We start from the raw sequence: 15,381 nt of genomic DNA, 5'->3' as shown, positions 1-15,381 counted from the left end.
GCTATGGCAGGAATCCTTCTCTTGCACAGAGTTCACTGAACTAAACGAGGAAAGTACAATGTGTACCATTTCCAGCTAATTAACTGAGATGATATGCGTTTTGTTCATATCAGGGCGGTTCCTCTCCTCGGGTACCTCCCCCAGGACCTGATTGGCACACCAGTCCTCCTCCACCTGCATCCCAATGACCGTCCGATCATGCTGGCCATTCACAGAAAGAGTGAGTCCACAGAGGCAAAAACACAAAGAAAGAATTTCCTGTGTCTGCACGGGAAATCTGTCCCCACAGTGTTCTGACTTTGTTTATTTTGGGTCTGTCTGCAGTCCTTCAGTATGCAGGGCAGCCTTTTGACCACTCATCCATCCGGTTCTGTGCACGAAATGGAGAATACATCATCCTAGACACCAGCTGGTCCAGCTTTGTCAACCCCTGGAGCCGCAAAGTCTCGTTTGTCATTGGGAGACACAAAGTCCGCATGTAAGTATTAGTATATAGTCTGTCAAACATGTTAATCGCAAAGACACAAACAAGTTTCTGAACCAAAGTTCAAAGCAGTTTTATGGATCTTCATCAACTGATGTTTGTTGTTGTCTAACAGGGGCCCTGTGAATGAAGATGTTTTCGTGGCCCCGGCCTCCCTACTCAGCGAGATGAAGACCATGGACTCTGACATCCAGGAGATCACGGAGCAGATCCACCGCCTCCTGCTGCAGGTGAGAGAGGATACGAAATGAGAGAAATTTAGTTTGTCAGGTATGGATTATAGGAAGTGACTCAATTTCTCCATCTCTTCCTTTTTAATCTCCTTCCTCCCTCTCTTTATCTGTGACCAGCCGGTTCATAACAGCGGGTCCAGTGGCTACGGTAGTCTGAACAGCAATGACCACCTCCTGGGCATGTCCTCCTCTAGTGAGAGCCTAAACAAGCCTAAGATGCGATGGGAGGAGGAGGAAGTGAGCAGCAAAGCCCGACCCGTGAGTAACCCCAAACACCTGCGGTTTAGTACAGTGTGGTCCAGCCCAGGTGGATGGCAGGATCATCTCACTTTGACCTCACAGTTAAAAATATTCACATTATCAAAATGAGTGTAACCAAGCTGAATTTGGTCTAATCAGATGTATATAACTGGACTGACACTGACTATATATACTGTTTTGTTGCTATTTTACAGCGAACTTTTCAGGAAATCTGCAAAGATATTCACCTTCAGAAAAGCCAGGAGCAGCAGATGACTAAATCAGACAACAAGAAGGGCAATGGCAGTAAGTCCAGCTGATAACTGCCTACATGTTTGTATGTTAGTAGTTGAAAAGTACATCTAAGCCACAGAGAGAGAGTAAGAAAGCTGATGTGTCTTTTTGTGACTCAGCTGTTGGGAAAAATATCAATGTTTTTGTACAAATGACTCCTTCCACTACTCATCCACTAACACCTGGCCTTTCTCCAGTAGAGTCTGTACATAAGTGCCCAGCGGTGGTGCGGCCCAAGGACTCGGCCGCTCCTCTCAGCTGGAGGGAGACCGGGTCAACCATGGAGGACAGTAGGGCGTCTTTCCAGGAGGAGCTGGCCTTCAATGATCAGACTGTCTACTCCTACCAGCAGATCAGCTGTTTGGACAGTGTCATCAGGTACGAGGCTCACACGATTTTGAAGAATGGTTGCCATGATCCTGGTTTTTCCTGTTTGAGAGACTACCTATATCAAGCCTGGTAAAAAAAATGCAGACACTCATCAGACTGTTGTTTCCTGTAGGTACTTGGAGAGCTGTAATGTTCCCATCACCATGAAGAGGAAATGTCAGTCTTCCTCTAACACCACGTCCTCTAACTCAGATGAGGACAAACAGAAAGGATCCAACAGCATGCAGGTGTCTGAAGGTATGTGGCGCTTCTTCAGGTTCACATTTTGAGAGGATACCAGACACTTATTGTCATCAAAGCTATGGCCTTCTAAGGCCTTCACACTCCTTTTTCTCTCAGACTCTACAATGCCACTACTGTGTCAGTATCTCTTGTTCTCTGTTCTCTTTGGCAGAACCAGCCTTGTTAAAGGATCAGTCTGGTCTCTCTGCTTTGGATGATCGAGATAAAAAGTCCAGTGATGCTGCCACAGCGGTAGTGGGCACTTCGCTGCCCCTACCTGTACCTAACAAACCAGAAAGTGTGGTGTCCATAACCAGCCAATGTAGCTACAGTAGCACCATAGTGCACGTTGGGGACAAGAAACCTCAACCAGAGTCAGGTACAATGTCCTGAAAAACTATTAACTTCCAACCTGATATCATCTATTGTTGCATATTTATTAAACTAAGGTATCAGATCTTCAGACAAATGTACTCTCAGACAGAAGGAAACTGAGTTAACATACTTTTTTAGCTTATTGTATTATTTATGGCAGTTATAGGGGTTATTGGGTCAGTTTGTACAGGTTCCTTCATTGAAAATATTGACTGTTTAAATTAAGTTACTGATCAAAATCTAGTGATGCATTTGCCTCACAGAAGTACTTCCTGTAAGCACTGTATTAATCACTGTAGCCATTGTGTGAAAAAGAACAACCACATGATGGAGTGAATATGTTGGGACAGAGTCTGTAAGTGAATAATATTGATTATACTATAATTCAATGGCTATGCAATTGTTTCACAGTGTTGTCATTTGACCACTGGTCTCTGATCGTCCTGAACATGGTTCCCACCTGTGTGATTGCCTGAAACTTTCCTCCATGTTTATTGTTAAGGAGTTTTTTTCATTGGCTTCCATTATGTTCCAACACCAGCCGCTACAATGTCTGATCAACATTGCTTTTGTCACTTTCACTGCAAATATATCACATTAAACCTTCACTTTTCATTACTTTACAGTATGTTAAGGTTGTTTCCCCTGCTGTCATCCATGCAGAGATCATAGAGGATGTACAAGGAACAGGAGAGACGGCAGAATCCAGCCAGATCCCTGGTGTTCCTCCTTGTGCTGTTTCACCTCCCAGTCAGGAGAGGGAGTCCTACAAGAAACTGGGGCTGACCAAGCAGGTTTTGGCAGCCCATACACAGAAGGAAGAGCAGGCCTTTCTGTTTCGCTTCAGAGAGCTTCGCGGACTCACAACACTCAAAGCAAACTGCTCTCAGTACCTGGAGCGCCAGAGAGAACAGACCGCCAGTGATGGTACCACCCAACACTGCACAAACACATCATATAAGAAGGATAATGGTTTATCACAAATTTTAATTATGTGGAATTTTCCTCATTCTCATACTGGCCTCTTACTGACACTCACTCACAAATTTTGCTCTTCTTGACCCTCTAGCTGTACCCGCTGCTCGATCCTGCAAGCACGGAGGACCAGGTGCAGAGCCCGCCACGCGGCGCGGCACACGGAATAAGAAGACCAAGTCAAAGCGAGCGAAGCAGATCGAGTCCTCCGACAGCACGGTGTCCCAACACAGACAACAGCAGCCGCGGCCTCCTCTTCTAAACCATGGCCTTAACCCGACCTCTTGGTCTCCCTCTGACACGTCACAGTCCACTTTTCCCATGGCCTACCCCGCTGTGATGCCAGGCTACCCCCTTCTGGTTTACCCCAGAGCCGGTTCCATAGCCACCCGCACAGACGCAAATCTAACAGGCTTTGGGGACAACCAGGCCACCCAAGCCCCTCCCTGCCCCCCAACCATCCACCCTGCTCCCTACACCGCCCCCATGGTCACCCCCATTGTGGCTCTAGTGTTGCCCAACTACATGTACTCTCCAGTGGCCCCCGGGCCTCCACCACCGCAGCCGGTGTTCTATGCAGAAACCGGGGGCTTCCCCACCCAAACACAGCCTTTCAGTCAGGCTGCCTTTCCAGGCCAGAGCACCTTCCCAGCTCAACCTACCTTCGGTGTTCAGAATCAGTTCAGCCCCCAGAACCATTTTGCTCCTCAAGCGGGTTACTTGACCCCGTCGTTGTACTTCCCCCCACCCTCGGAAACCCCAAAGGCCCCCATGGAGGGCCAGTCTCGCTCCTCAACGCCACAGTCCGGGGGAGGTGGAGGCCGGGCGTCTCCGCCGTTGTTCCAGTCTCGCTGCAGCTCACCCCTCAACCTGCTGGAGCTGGAGCTCTCCGTGGACAGGCTGGACAGCACAGCACTGCCCTCTGGAGGACAAGGGAATAACACAACTGAAAGGGAGAAAGGAGAGAGAAGTGGTAGCCAGGCCAAGGAGAGAGAGCTGAAGCAGGTAAACCAGGAATGAAACCTCTTTTTGTTCCTTCCCTCCTTCTCTTTCTCTTTCCTTTTCCACCCCAAGTCTTCCGATGCCTATGACTGATATATGACTGATATTCTTCACCTGTTACCTTCTTTAACTGTCAGGATAAAATGTCAATGCCTCGCAGAACTTTATCATTATGTGTTGTTTGGACCCCCGTCGGTAGGACCCCAAGACACTCAATCACATATGTCTTCCAGCCTTTTGGGATTTAATACCATCGTCACAGTGATTTCTCCACATTTCTCACAGTATTAAAGTGCAGTTTTTTGCTATTGTATTGCTATGTCATGTGTAAAGTCAAGTCAGTCTAGACTCCTTGGATACAATGTGGCCCAGGGTGTTAACACATGATGTTATTATCCCTTACACCCTTTAGCCATCTCTCAGTCTCCTTGGTCCACCTGGACCCTTGTATTGCGAGGGCACGCCCTGTGTCTGTGAGCGTTTGTCTTGGGATAAAGTGTGCTCTAGGCTGAGGGCTTACAGCAAAGAGGTAGGCAACTCATCAGAAAACCTCCACACTTCTCCAATCCCATTCCTCCCCGATTCCATATGTCAGTTATATCTGTAACAGTTTCCCTTTTTTCCTTCTCATGACATATGATTTCAAGTCTGCACTATTCTTGTCTCTTCAATAAAGCATATTGCATAGGGTGGCATTGATTCTAAAGTATGATACTGAGAAACTGCAGGAAAACAAGTAATGTACTGAGTTACTTAAAAATATCTACCAAATTAAACCAACACCGTATTATAGTACACAGTGGTACTATAGTAGTGCTGTATGTATGACTTTGTGCACACATACAGTGCATCCACTCTTTGATTTTGCATGTAGGGCCTCCAAAGCTTGAACCATACCAATAACATGCCAGTGGAAATCTGTTTAAGCAGCAATGGGGACATGTTATTGTTTTCTTTGTATTGTATGGTATTGTACTGTATTGGATGTGACCAGGAGCGCACAAAGTAAGTATCTTCTGTCACACGTGAATCTTTTCCCAAACTCTTGAATATACTGTACACGCTCCCGTTTATAAATGTAATGATTTGTGGCCCTTTATGTCAGCCGGGGAAGGTTCAGGATTTTTGTCATGCTTCTAATATAGCTCAACCTTAATGGTATGGTATCGTGTACCTGGTGATTTGTGAAATGGACAGTTTTCCATGCTCACTGCAGAAATACTGTATACTCCCAATAGAGACTTAAAATGCAGAAGCAACTAAAGACACTGCATCTGCCTCTATTATAAAGATGCACCAGATTAAGGGAGTACTACAGTCTGCTGGCCAAGAGCTGTGAAGTCAACCTCCTCTTTAATGTTATCATTCTGATGTTTTTTTGTTTTTGCAGGCGAGTTCACGTGGCGATGGGAACAACAGCGATGCCAACTCTTCCTCCAGCAACATGTTGGACATTATTCTCCATGAGGACTCCTGTTCAGGCACGGGTTCGGCCACCTCGGGGTCCATGGGCTCAGGGTCCAACGGCTGTGGAACTTCAGCCAGCGGGACGTCCAACAGCGGGACATCGAAGAGCAGGACGTCAGCCAGTGGAGCATCGGCTAGTGGGACGTCCGGCAGTGGAACAGGTCTGAACTTAACTTTCAACATCTTATGGATGCCATGGGATCAGGTCTTACCCACAGATGTTACTGTATACTCGCAGAATTACGCACATGAGCCGGGGCACAGTGTGGCAAAGCTTGGCAAAGCTTTGTAGTATTTTTGTATTGTATTTTTGTGTTTTTGTAATGAAGAAAAACTTTGTAGCAAATTTGTAATACTTTGCTGTTTGCCTGTTCTCAGGTAGCAACAACAGTAGTAATTACTTTGGCAGCGTGGACTCGTCCCAGAACAGCCAGAAGGTCAAAGGTCACTTGAGCGGCAGCGAGGGAAGGCCCATGGAGATGGAGCAGAACGAACAATTCATCAAGTATGTACTGCAGGACCCGCTGTGGCTGCTCATGGCCGACACAGATGACAAGGTCATGATGACCTATCAGCTGCCGTCGCGGTGAGTAGGACAGTGACATAGCCAATGAGGAGTAGGATAGTAGTGCCGTAGACACTACTGTTTGATAGTTTAGCAACCCTGTGTTTGATCCATCACGTTACTGAAATCCAGTACCAAGGCAAAAAGAGCTTAGAAACCTCTTATTGTATTCTCAGCAGGAGCCCAGTTTGTTGTCTCTGTTTCCAACAGCTGGAACCTGCCAAGTTAATTTTTTATACTTGGAAATGGGCACAAGATATTGCAGGTGCCAGAGCATCCCCAGCACCTACTTTCATTCATGTCTGTGCCCGGGGACTCGTGATCTCTTGGTCTCAGGTTTCCCAAAGTGTCATCATTGGGAAACCTGAGTGATGTAGCTGTAGTCCTGTCACTTCATTGGTGCTTCAGTTGAACTGTTTGGCATTTTGCTGTATTGAGGCTAAATATTGAATCACGCCCTCTTTACTTAAGAAGTCTTAAACTTCTGCTTCAGAAGACCACTGGGTACTATTACTGCCTTATGCGAACAAATAACAGTTGTACAGCCTGTGTTTGCAAACTGTTTGTATTTCTTTCCAGTTGCATTGTTTCTTTTGTACATGAGAGACAGCGCGGTCAGCTTCTCTGAGTAGAAACAAAAATCAGTGTGTGTGTCTCGCACTGGAACTCTGTGGGTGCAGTGACAGTTTCTATCCACCAGATGGCAGTCGTATGTTAACACAGTCAGTAGGTAGAAGCCAGACTGTCAGCAGATGACTGTAGATCGTTATCGGCAGTGTCTCTCAGACAGCTCTGTAGGAAGTGGCAGGGACAGACAGCTCAAGCTAAAATCTGCTTTTTTTGTCATCACTGGTTGTGAGCTTCCAGCATTAAAGGTTTGTCATACAAGCCACTTTATTTGCAAACACAATCCTCATAAAGGTTTGTCCGATGCGATTGTTGTGTGGTGTACTGAACGTGTCTGTGTTTGTCTGTTTGCCCGTATTTGCAGTGACATCCAGCAAGTGCTCAGAGAGGACAGAGAGAAGCTGAGGCTGCTGCAGAAGAACCAGCCGCGCTTTTCAGAGGAGCAGAAGAAGGAGCTGATTGAGGTCCACCCCTGGATCAAGAAGGGAAGTCTACCCAAAGCCATAGACGTCAAGGTAGAACCAGAATATTTACTTCAGCTCAGTGAAAAAACAGCATCCTTTATTGGAACGAGCGTTGATGAGCGTGATGAATCTTCAAGATGAGATAGTATTAGTTAATATGTCTGTGTTTTCCAGATGTGCTCCTGCTGCGACAGCACCTCAGAGGCAGCGCTGGCAGCAGAGGCGGTGGTGGCGGCGGAGGATCACCCAGACCTGGACATCGGCGACACAGAGACTGCCGACACAGAGGTTGGCTGCCAGCGGGGGCCCAGGGAAGAACCCTCAAACACTGCCGTCGTCATCTCCTGCCACGGCTCCTCTCCAGGCCCCGGCTCTTAGGCACAACCAGCCAGGCAATAAATTGCTCAAGACTTTCAGAGTGACTTTCATTACCCATAAGCCTCTTGTCCTGCACGACTGTGAGGAGCATCTTTTAAAGAAGGACCTACTTTGCATAAAGCATCAAACAGGCCTTTTGCTCTTTACACAGAATTCTTCATTACTGTCTCTGTCTTGTTTTATGAGTTGTTCCTGTTAAGATGCTGGGAGAAAACTGGCTCAAACGGTCAAGGCTTTTGTAGAATGTGAACATATGTAGTGGACATTAAATAACATTTCATTTTATTTTATTTTCATATACATTACAAGCTGCGCCAGGTAGGATTTATTGGTGCTTGCTGGGCTCCATAACTGCGTATGTTCTTTTCACTTTGTTCCTCTGTAGCACTCATCCATGCGCAGCGCCTAGACAAAGAGTTTTATGCACTGATTAGGAAATACGAATAAGGGAAATACAATACGTCCTTGTACACCAGACAAAACAGTAGAGGTCAAGCAAAACACCAACCCGAGCGGAGGCTGCTTCACTCACACGCCAGGATGTGGCTCAGTGGTGTTCTAACTGTTGCGTTCATGATTGATTTCAGTGTTTTTTTGTGGCGTCATTTCCTCAGTTACAACAACATTGGGCTACGTCAGCATGCGGTGAGAACAGGTGGAGCGGTTTCAGTTGCTCTAGTCACACACACACCCATCGAGCACCAAACTGAACGCACAAGTGCACTTTTGTGGGCTGCACTGGAAGAAGAGGGGGAAAAAAAACATGAATGAGACCAGACTCTCTGCAGCGTCTGCTCAGATTTGTGTCCGGAGCAGGCACAGATTCTTTGATGCTGTCTGGAGCTTTTCACCACCTCCATCCACAGCAGCAGTAGAGGATATAACTCAGATCCTAACTCGAGTAAAAGCAGTAAAATCATAATGCAAACATCAGAAGTTCTACTTATGCAGAAAGGCCTGTTTCAGAATGTTACATTGGATTATTTTTATTGTTGCAGTGACATGTACGCAGCATTTTGTTTGTAAGTTTATATTATAAACTCTTAGGCAGCTGAATTTATAACAATGTAACATATTTGTTATGGTATTTTATATAGCATGAAATGGAAACTCTTCTATAATATCACTGAACCCCAGGAGCAATGGAGGTGGTGAAAACATTGAGAAAAAAACAATCAGGTGCAACACATACGTGTTATATCATTTCTGAGGGAAAACTGAAACATTAAATGACATAACATTTACTCTTTAAATGTTCCCCCCTCTCTGTCTGACAAAAAAAAAAAGTTTGATTCCTTTTGCATAATTTCATTCATCTGTTTCTCACTAGATGTAGCATTTATCTCAGTCATCAGCTGTGAAGCTCTCTCTGACTTTTATTTCTCAGCTGTCTCTTGTTTAAAGAAACTGCTTATTTAATGCATTTCAGTTTTTGTGTGAATGTTTGTAACAGTCTCTGATACATATATATATATATTTTTACATAAAAATGTGTATCTGTATAAAAACGGATTTATGTGTTTTTAAGTTATGATGGAAAATCCAGCTTAAAGAGCAAGCGGGACCAAGATCATTAATATTGTTTTTTAAGAATGTGAGTTGTGTATTCAACATTAGTTCTCACCACAGACTGGAACATGGAGAATATTGATGTGTTTTTTTCCCGCCCTTTATTTTAAAAGTGTGCCACCTGACACCCGAGCTGGTCTGATGTCCTTCATAAACAGAGGAGCATCCTGTGGAAGAGACTGAAGCTCGTTACCGTTCAGAACAAAACGTGTGGTCACTTCAGAAAGGTTTTTTTGTTGTTGTTGTTGTTTGTTTGTTTTTGTTTTTGTTTTTTTTGTTTTTTTTTTTTTTGGGGGGGGGGGGTGTTAGGGTTATTGCACGGGTATAAAGCAGCTCAGACAGATGTCAGGTGACTGCGTGGAGAGCTTTTCCTTCACTTTGAAGCGTTATGCTGTAACCTGAGAGGAAACGGTGCTCTTTGTCGTCGACTTGAATATACTGTGTTTCCTGAAATTTGTCATTTGTCTTTTCTGTTAACTGAACAGACGCTGACAGCAATGCACCTTTTACTTTTATTTTTTCGTCTCTTTTTCCCCTCTTATTTTTTTAAATGGAGATTTTCTTTTATGTTTGTTAAATTTTCTCTAAAATAAAATATTGCCTAATTTACAGTGAAGTGTTTGGATGAATCAGTTTCTTTCACTCGCGTCTGACAGTTTACCGGTTTGAGATCGCAGCTCAAATATGTAGTTAAACACATTCATACGTTGTGTTTTTAAAAGAGGAAGATCGGCCTGATGTTTACAAAGATAGGCGATTTGTTCTTCCTTGTCCTAAAGTCATGACATTCACCTTCCCGATGCAAATGTCTGTCACTGGAACAATAGCAGAGACGTGTTCAGACAGACCATGGCTCAGCACGCCCGATCAAAGCGACCTCCTATCCTCCCCAACCTCCTCTTTCCCTTCCCCGTTCACACCTTCGTGCTTGTTGCAAGTTGAGGCCAAGGTGCGAAAATTTACAACCTTCCCTCCTGCAGCGGCCGTTGGCACCTCTAAATCCGGTCTAGTCACCACACAGACACGCATCTGAATCAAGTTCATAGTCCTGGATTAAGTCTCTTTGGTGTTTTTTTTTTTTTTTTTTTTTTTTCTTCTTCTTCTTCTTCTAAATAAGCATAGGAGTTTAAAACGGAGCTGGAGTTAAACCTGTAGTGATGGAAGAAGTACTCACATCTTTTACTTGAGTTACAATAGCACTTCCACAATATAATAAATAAATATATAATGTCCCCTTTCAGAAGTTTACATGATCATATCTTATAGTACTGGATAGATTTTCTGCATGTGTTGACATGTAAGCAGCATTTTATTTTCAAGTCTCTAAACTAACTAGTGAACCACCAACCATCAGATAAATGTAAAAAGTATGGTATTTCCCTCCTAAATCTAGTAGAGTATAAAGAAGCAGAAAATACTCTACTAAAATACAATTAAAAACTCATATATGTTTTGTTTGAATAGTCTTAATCTGAAAAGTAACTGGTAATTGTAGCTGTCAGATAAACACAGAGGTTGAAAGTACTCCAGTGTATTTACCCCTGAAATGTGGAGGGGTGTAAAGAACCATAAAGTACACATGTAAAGTATAAGTACCTCCAAACTGTACTTAATTACAGCACTTGAGTACTTAGTTACTTCCCAGCTCTGGAGATGTGACAGGTCAAACAGGAGAAATACTCCACACTAATAACCCCAGGGCTCACCATATTAATCTTTTTCCCGGTCATTTCACTAAAGATCCCTCTCAGCAGGGGTGTTTTAAGACTGCGGACAGTGTAAGAAACGACACTTGGAGTGGACATCACAGGAAAACCAGACGGGATGTTTGACTGGAGACAGATTGTTTGGGATTGCTGTCCTTTCTTATTCATTTGTAGCCGCGGGAGCTGATGGTTGCAGAGGCAGAATAGTGTCTGTGGCTCTCAACAGGACCACAGAGGTCACGTCTGAGGATGTAAACACAAGGTCTCATTGTCTCTGTGAATTAGGATAGGCCTCTTGACCCCATACTAATGCTGGTATCGGATGGTACAAAGAGATTTTTATATATTATTTGTAAATAAATTTTATTAGTCATATTCAGTGCTATTTGGTAAAATACTAGAGATTCTTATTCTCCTGCATGACAGCCCCATATATAGTATGACATAGCACCATATAAAGTAAAACTGATTTAAAAGGACACTGAAGAGCCCAGAGTCATGACTGAGCAAGTTATTTGTGCCTGTGTTATTTTAAATCTAACATCAAAAAGCTGAAGTTATAAAACCCATTTGTCAAGTCCTCAGCCAGGCCTATATAAGGAGTGTGTGGATTACTCATTTCACACCTCACAAATGCCTACGATGTGCTAAGGGATCTTGGAGAGAGAAAGAGAAAGCGCACACAAATGGCCCACAATTGCAGAGTAATAACTAACATCTTGAAAACAGCCGTGGGCAGTTGGTTAGTGGGATCCTCGTGTGTGAAATGTCTTTTTTGTTTTTTGAGAAGAAGCTGCTGCACAAACAGAATTTAAAACAATTTGTCAAAAAAAGATATTTATTGAGAAGTTGAAACTTAGGCAGATCAGGTGAGGTAGCTCACTAACAGCCATTTTACATGTATAAATACAAAGTTAAAGACAGCCTAAACAAGGAATAATTTACACATAGCTAACAATGCATCTCTGGTGAGACACCTATCGTCTATACAGCCCAGTCATATTCAACAAGTAAATATTTACATATGCATTTACCCCCTTCACTGAAGGCAGGCCTATACAAGGCCAATACACTTCCAAATGAAGACCCTACTGACTCTGCAAAACAGATTTAATTACATACTTTATTTATTAAATACATTTTAGTTTAATTGTAGTTCCAGAATAATCTTACAAAGAGCTTCTCAGATGCCTTTTAACAAGTTTCATCGCAGCAGTGTTTTTGTCATGTACTGAGGCCTATCCCACACAACATCCTACCACAAATTGTCTACTTTACTTTTAAACATGCTACTCCTTTTTTAAATGGTCTACCAGGGTCTCCACACTGACTTGGAGTAAGTTAAAGATGGCGAGCTCAACATATCCTGGCCGTCAGTCTCCTCTGAAGAAGAGACGTGACTCTGCTCTGAGTCTGTCTCATCCAGGTCAGAGCAGAGGTCATCGGTGGAGGTGGTGGAAGGGGCTGGGGACACCAGGGACGTGTACATGCGGTCAGACGGGGACCAAGTGCTGTTGCTGCCGGGGTAGTCCGCCACGGTGTCTGGCAGCATCACCCGGAGACGGTCCTCGTCGTTCAGGGGCATGCTCTCCAGGAGGTGGTTCAACAGCTCCGCGGCCTCTGTTGGGTCGATACCTGGGCAGTTGGACACGAAAGTGTGCACGTCGTGCATACACTGTATGTAGCCTGCAGCAAACCGCTCACACGCCTCTCGGTTCACAGCATCCACTTCTATGGAAAGAGGAAGGTAGCACAACAACCGTTAGCTCCGGAGTTAGTTAAACTCAACCGTAAACGGTCAGACAATTACAAACGCCCGGTTCTCTGTTCTGATTGGCTGACCCGCGGTTGAAGATGCACACGCGCACCTGGGGCCAAAGTAGAGTTGATTGGAGTATTAATACGCTTACCGTTATAAACTAATTTTAAATGTTAAGTTTTGAAGAGCTACATTGCTTTTCGGAAGAATGACATATAGGTAGTATGCTACATTTAACAATTAGGTTCATAGTTTCTGGTTAAAAGTAAAATATTTATTGAACCACTGCTTAATGGCGTACTACCGAGTAAACGTGAACATGAAGTGTTTACCTTGAGCCCGGTTTTTCAGGATGCTCTCCACTCGTTTCACTGTCATCTCCAGGACCTCAGCATTCTCCATCTTTGATTGTAACTACAACGGGGGACAAAAAGAGTAAGCAACAAGCGCACACAACACAACTAGCTACATTAAGATTTACTAATGTGGTTCATTGTCGGGAATTACACTACATAAAGCCCAGAAATGCATCCGTATTGTCTTACATCCGCGTCCGCGACGAGAACTCTGAGTTCTTGTAAACTTTCATTGATGCGGGCTCGTCTTTTCTTCTCGACCAGAGGTTTCCTCATCTGCCAAAACAGTAAGGACAATTGGAGTACACTTGGTCAGTTTGCAGTCAAGCTAAAATAGAAACGTTAACATTAAGTGCTAGCTTAGGTCCCTTACCTTTCTGTCAGACTTGACCCCACTGCAGTTATCACCTCTGTCCATTCCGTTTGTGTTGTTGCGAATGGGGGCCATGTTGTTGGAGTTTAACCCAAGCGCTGCCAGAAGCCCACCGGACGAGGAGGTCGGTGTGTAAATCCAAAGAGCCGTTACAGCTCGTCAATGGGGGACAGATGGCCGGGCGATCCCAGCGGCCAACAAAGCTTGCAGAGTGGCTGGGCTCGTTAGTGCTGCTCCAAGGGGGCATGTGCTGGGTATATACGACGGCTCATTTACATGTGAATAGGTGAACTGGCTACGAGAGCATGATACATCGAGGGCGCGCAATGCTCGTACCCGCCACTCACCAGTGGTGCTTTTGTCCCAGTTTCTGCCTGAGCTATGCAGATCTTGACACAAAGATGAAAAACATGAGGTAAAACTGGGCCCAAATAATGTGAGACGTCTATAGCTACAGCTGGTAGCACATAACATGGGGTAACACATAAGATGAGTATGAACAGTAATCAAACACTAAATGTATATACAAACAAACTAGTCTATGGTCCAAATTTGTCTTATTTTACCCAGCTCCTTTTGCAAAATGACATTTAAGCATTTGCCCTTTAATGTTCAAATCCCTAAGCACTGCCTTTTGAAGAGTTCTCATCACTATGGGCCATATATCTGCCAATTCTCACATGGCGTCATTAGCTATCATCAGCTAGGCCTATTTCATGCTTGATTGTGAGCCATCAGTCCACCTATGAGGACGAGGCTAATGCTCCACTTCTGTGGGGGGAAAAAAGTGAATTGGAAGATAGGAGCCATTTGTCAAGTACATCACTCTCATGTATAAAGAGCATAAAGAGCCTGAACCCTGTTGAAATGAACAAGCAGCCTGAGAGAGTGTCAAGCCTATTGCAGTGGCAAACAAAAAAGATATAATCCCTGTATTTAGAGGGTGTGATTACCTGTTTCCATTGCTTGTTATAGTTCTACAATAATGATATGATCTAAGATACATCATTAGCTCAAATATTCTATATTGTTCAAATTCAGCACACTGTGCGGCTTATGCCTGTAGTGAGTCATATGGACACGTCGTCATCACTATTCACATATGGCAAGAAGAGCTGTGTTTATGTCTGTAAATTTGCATGTGTTGTGTAATTTGCATTTGGAGGTGGGGTGTGTACTGGTACATGTAGTTTGGTTTGCAGTGATTTCCACTGTTAAACTTGTAGTGTAGTACACTTATGATGAGTGTTAGGGCATGAATGTGGCTGTAAGGTTTTAGCTAGTTAAAATGAATAATTACATGTGATTATTTAACCGCTGACTTTCTTAAATCTGTAAATTATCTACAGCCACAAGCCCACCTTATAACCACAGCCAGTGACTTATTTAAGAAATGTAAGATTTAATGTAATATCTGCTTAAAGGTTTATATCATAAAAAACACTTCAAGTACATTGTATTACATTATACTCCACTGTACATGATTCAACTAGGGCACACATAATTAGTAGTATTGTACAATACTGTGTGCATTACATGCCTTAATGAGCCCATTAATAATTGAACATCATTATTATCATCATTAGTATCAGTAGTAGTGACCTAGTGTCAACTTTATTGCAGTCTAGTAGCTGGCTGAGAGTTTGAAACATCCCTACATTTCCGGATGATAGTGTTGGGAACATGGTTGAGAAAAAGAGATGCAGCTTTAAATAAAACACGGAAAGCACTACCATATCTGGCACTTGCCTTCATAATAAAAGTTAAATATATTGTACTGTCAACAAAACGGGATATAAAGTGGGGATTTCCCGTCTTAGATAGTTCTAAATATTGAGTTATATTTATATGTGTGCCAAAGAGCCAACAAAGTGCGCAATTCGTTTTGAATTCAAGCGTTTT

At 43.7% G+C, this 15,381-nt stretch overlaps 2 protein-coding genes across 5 annotated transcripts in view; one reads left to right on the top strand and one right to left on the bottom strand.

Annotated features, from left to right (window-relative positions):
* The window catches only part of per2 (period circadian clock 2), a 30,780-nt gene extending 20,879 nt beyond the window's left edge, over positions 1 to 9,901 (top strand). Inside the window, exons 10-24 of one of the 4 annotated variants that reach the window (XM_018676633.2) lie at positions 114 to 220; positions 325 to 478; positions 600 to 714; positions 835 to 975; positions 1,173 to 1,263; positions 1,452 to 1,629; positions 1,754 to 1,878; positions 2,036 to 2,242; positions 2,902 to 3,165; positions 3,308 to 4,218; positions 4,628 to 4,744; positions 5,606 to 5,843; positions 6,061 to 6,268; positions 7,239 to 7,389; positions 7,513 to 9,901. In XM_018676633.2, coding sequence (XP_018532149.1) covers positions 114 to 220; positions 325 to 478; positions 600 to 714; positions 835 to 975; positions 1,173 to 1,263; positions 1,452 to 1,629; positions 1,754 to 1,878; positions 2,036 to 2,242; positions 2,902 to 3,165; positions 3,308 to 4,218; positions 4,628 to 4,744; positions 5,606 to 5,843; positions 6,061 to 6,268; positions 7,239 to 7,389; positions 7,513 to 7,716 — 3,211 coding nt within the window. In that variant the 3' untranslated portion in view covers positions 7,717 to 9,901. Of the gene's footprint in view, positions 1 to 113; positions 221 to 324; positions 479 to 599; positions 715 to 834; positions 976 to 1,172; positions 1,264 to 1,448; positions 1,630 to 1,753; positions 1,879 to 2,035; positions 2,243 to 2,901; positions 3,166 to 3,307; positions 4,219 to 4,627; positions 4,745 to 5,605; positions 5,844 to 6,060; positions 6,269 to 7,238; positions 7,390 to 7,512 lie in introns of all 4 variants that reach the window. The other 3 variants (XM_018676634.2, XM_018676632.2, XM_018676636.2) reach the window with 3 other exon arrangements.
* Positions 9,902 to 11,807: 1,906 nt separating this feature from the next.
* LOC108883458 (transcription cofactor HES-6) lies at positions 11,808 to 13,823 on the bottom strand. Its single transcript, XM_018676631.2, has 4 exons — positions 13,480 to 13,823; positions 13,296 to 13,382; positions 13,083 to 13,164; positions 11,808 to 12,722 (listed from the first exon to the last, which is right to left on the bottom strand). The coding sequence occupies exons 1-4, from the start codon at positions 13,552 to 13,554 to the stop codon at positions 12,301 to 12,303; spliced, it is 666 nt and encodes a 221-aa protein (XP_018532147.1). The 5' UTR covers positions 13,555 to 13,823; the 3' UTR covers positions 11,808 to 12,300.
* Between the last annotated feature and the right edge of the window lie 1,558 nt (positions 13,824 to 15,381).

This window comes from Lates calcarifer, linkage group LG4, assembly GCF_001640805.2.
Source record: "Lates calcarifer isolate ASB-BC8 linkage group LG4, TLL_Latcal_v3, whole genome shotgun sequence".
NCBI classification, from domain to species: domain Eukaryota; kingdom Metazoa; phylum Chordata; class Actinopteri; family Centropomidae; genus Lates; species Lates calcarifer.
This window is presented reverse-complemented; position numbering and strand designations above follow the sequence as displayed.

Bases quoted from the DNA above. Each gene is read 5' to 3' on its own strand.
- LOC108883458 (XM_018676631.2), bottom strand. From the start codon at position 13,554: ATGGCCCCCATTCGCAACAACACAAACGGAATGGACAGAGGTGATAAC. The intron at 13,383-13,479 runs GTAAGGGACCTA...CTGTTTTGGCAG, and splicing joins GGGTCAAGTCTGACAGAAAG to ATGAGGAAACCTCTGGTCGA. The intron at 12,723-13,082 runs GTAAACACTTCA...CTCTTTCCATAG, and splicing joins CCTGAAAAACCGGGCTCAAG to AAGTGGATGCTGTGAACCGA.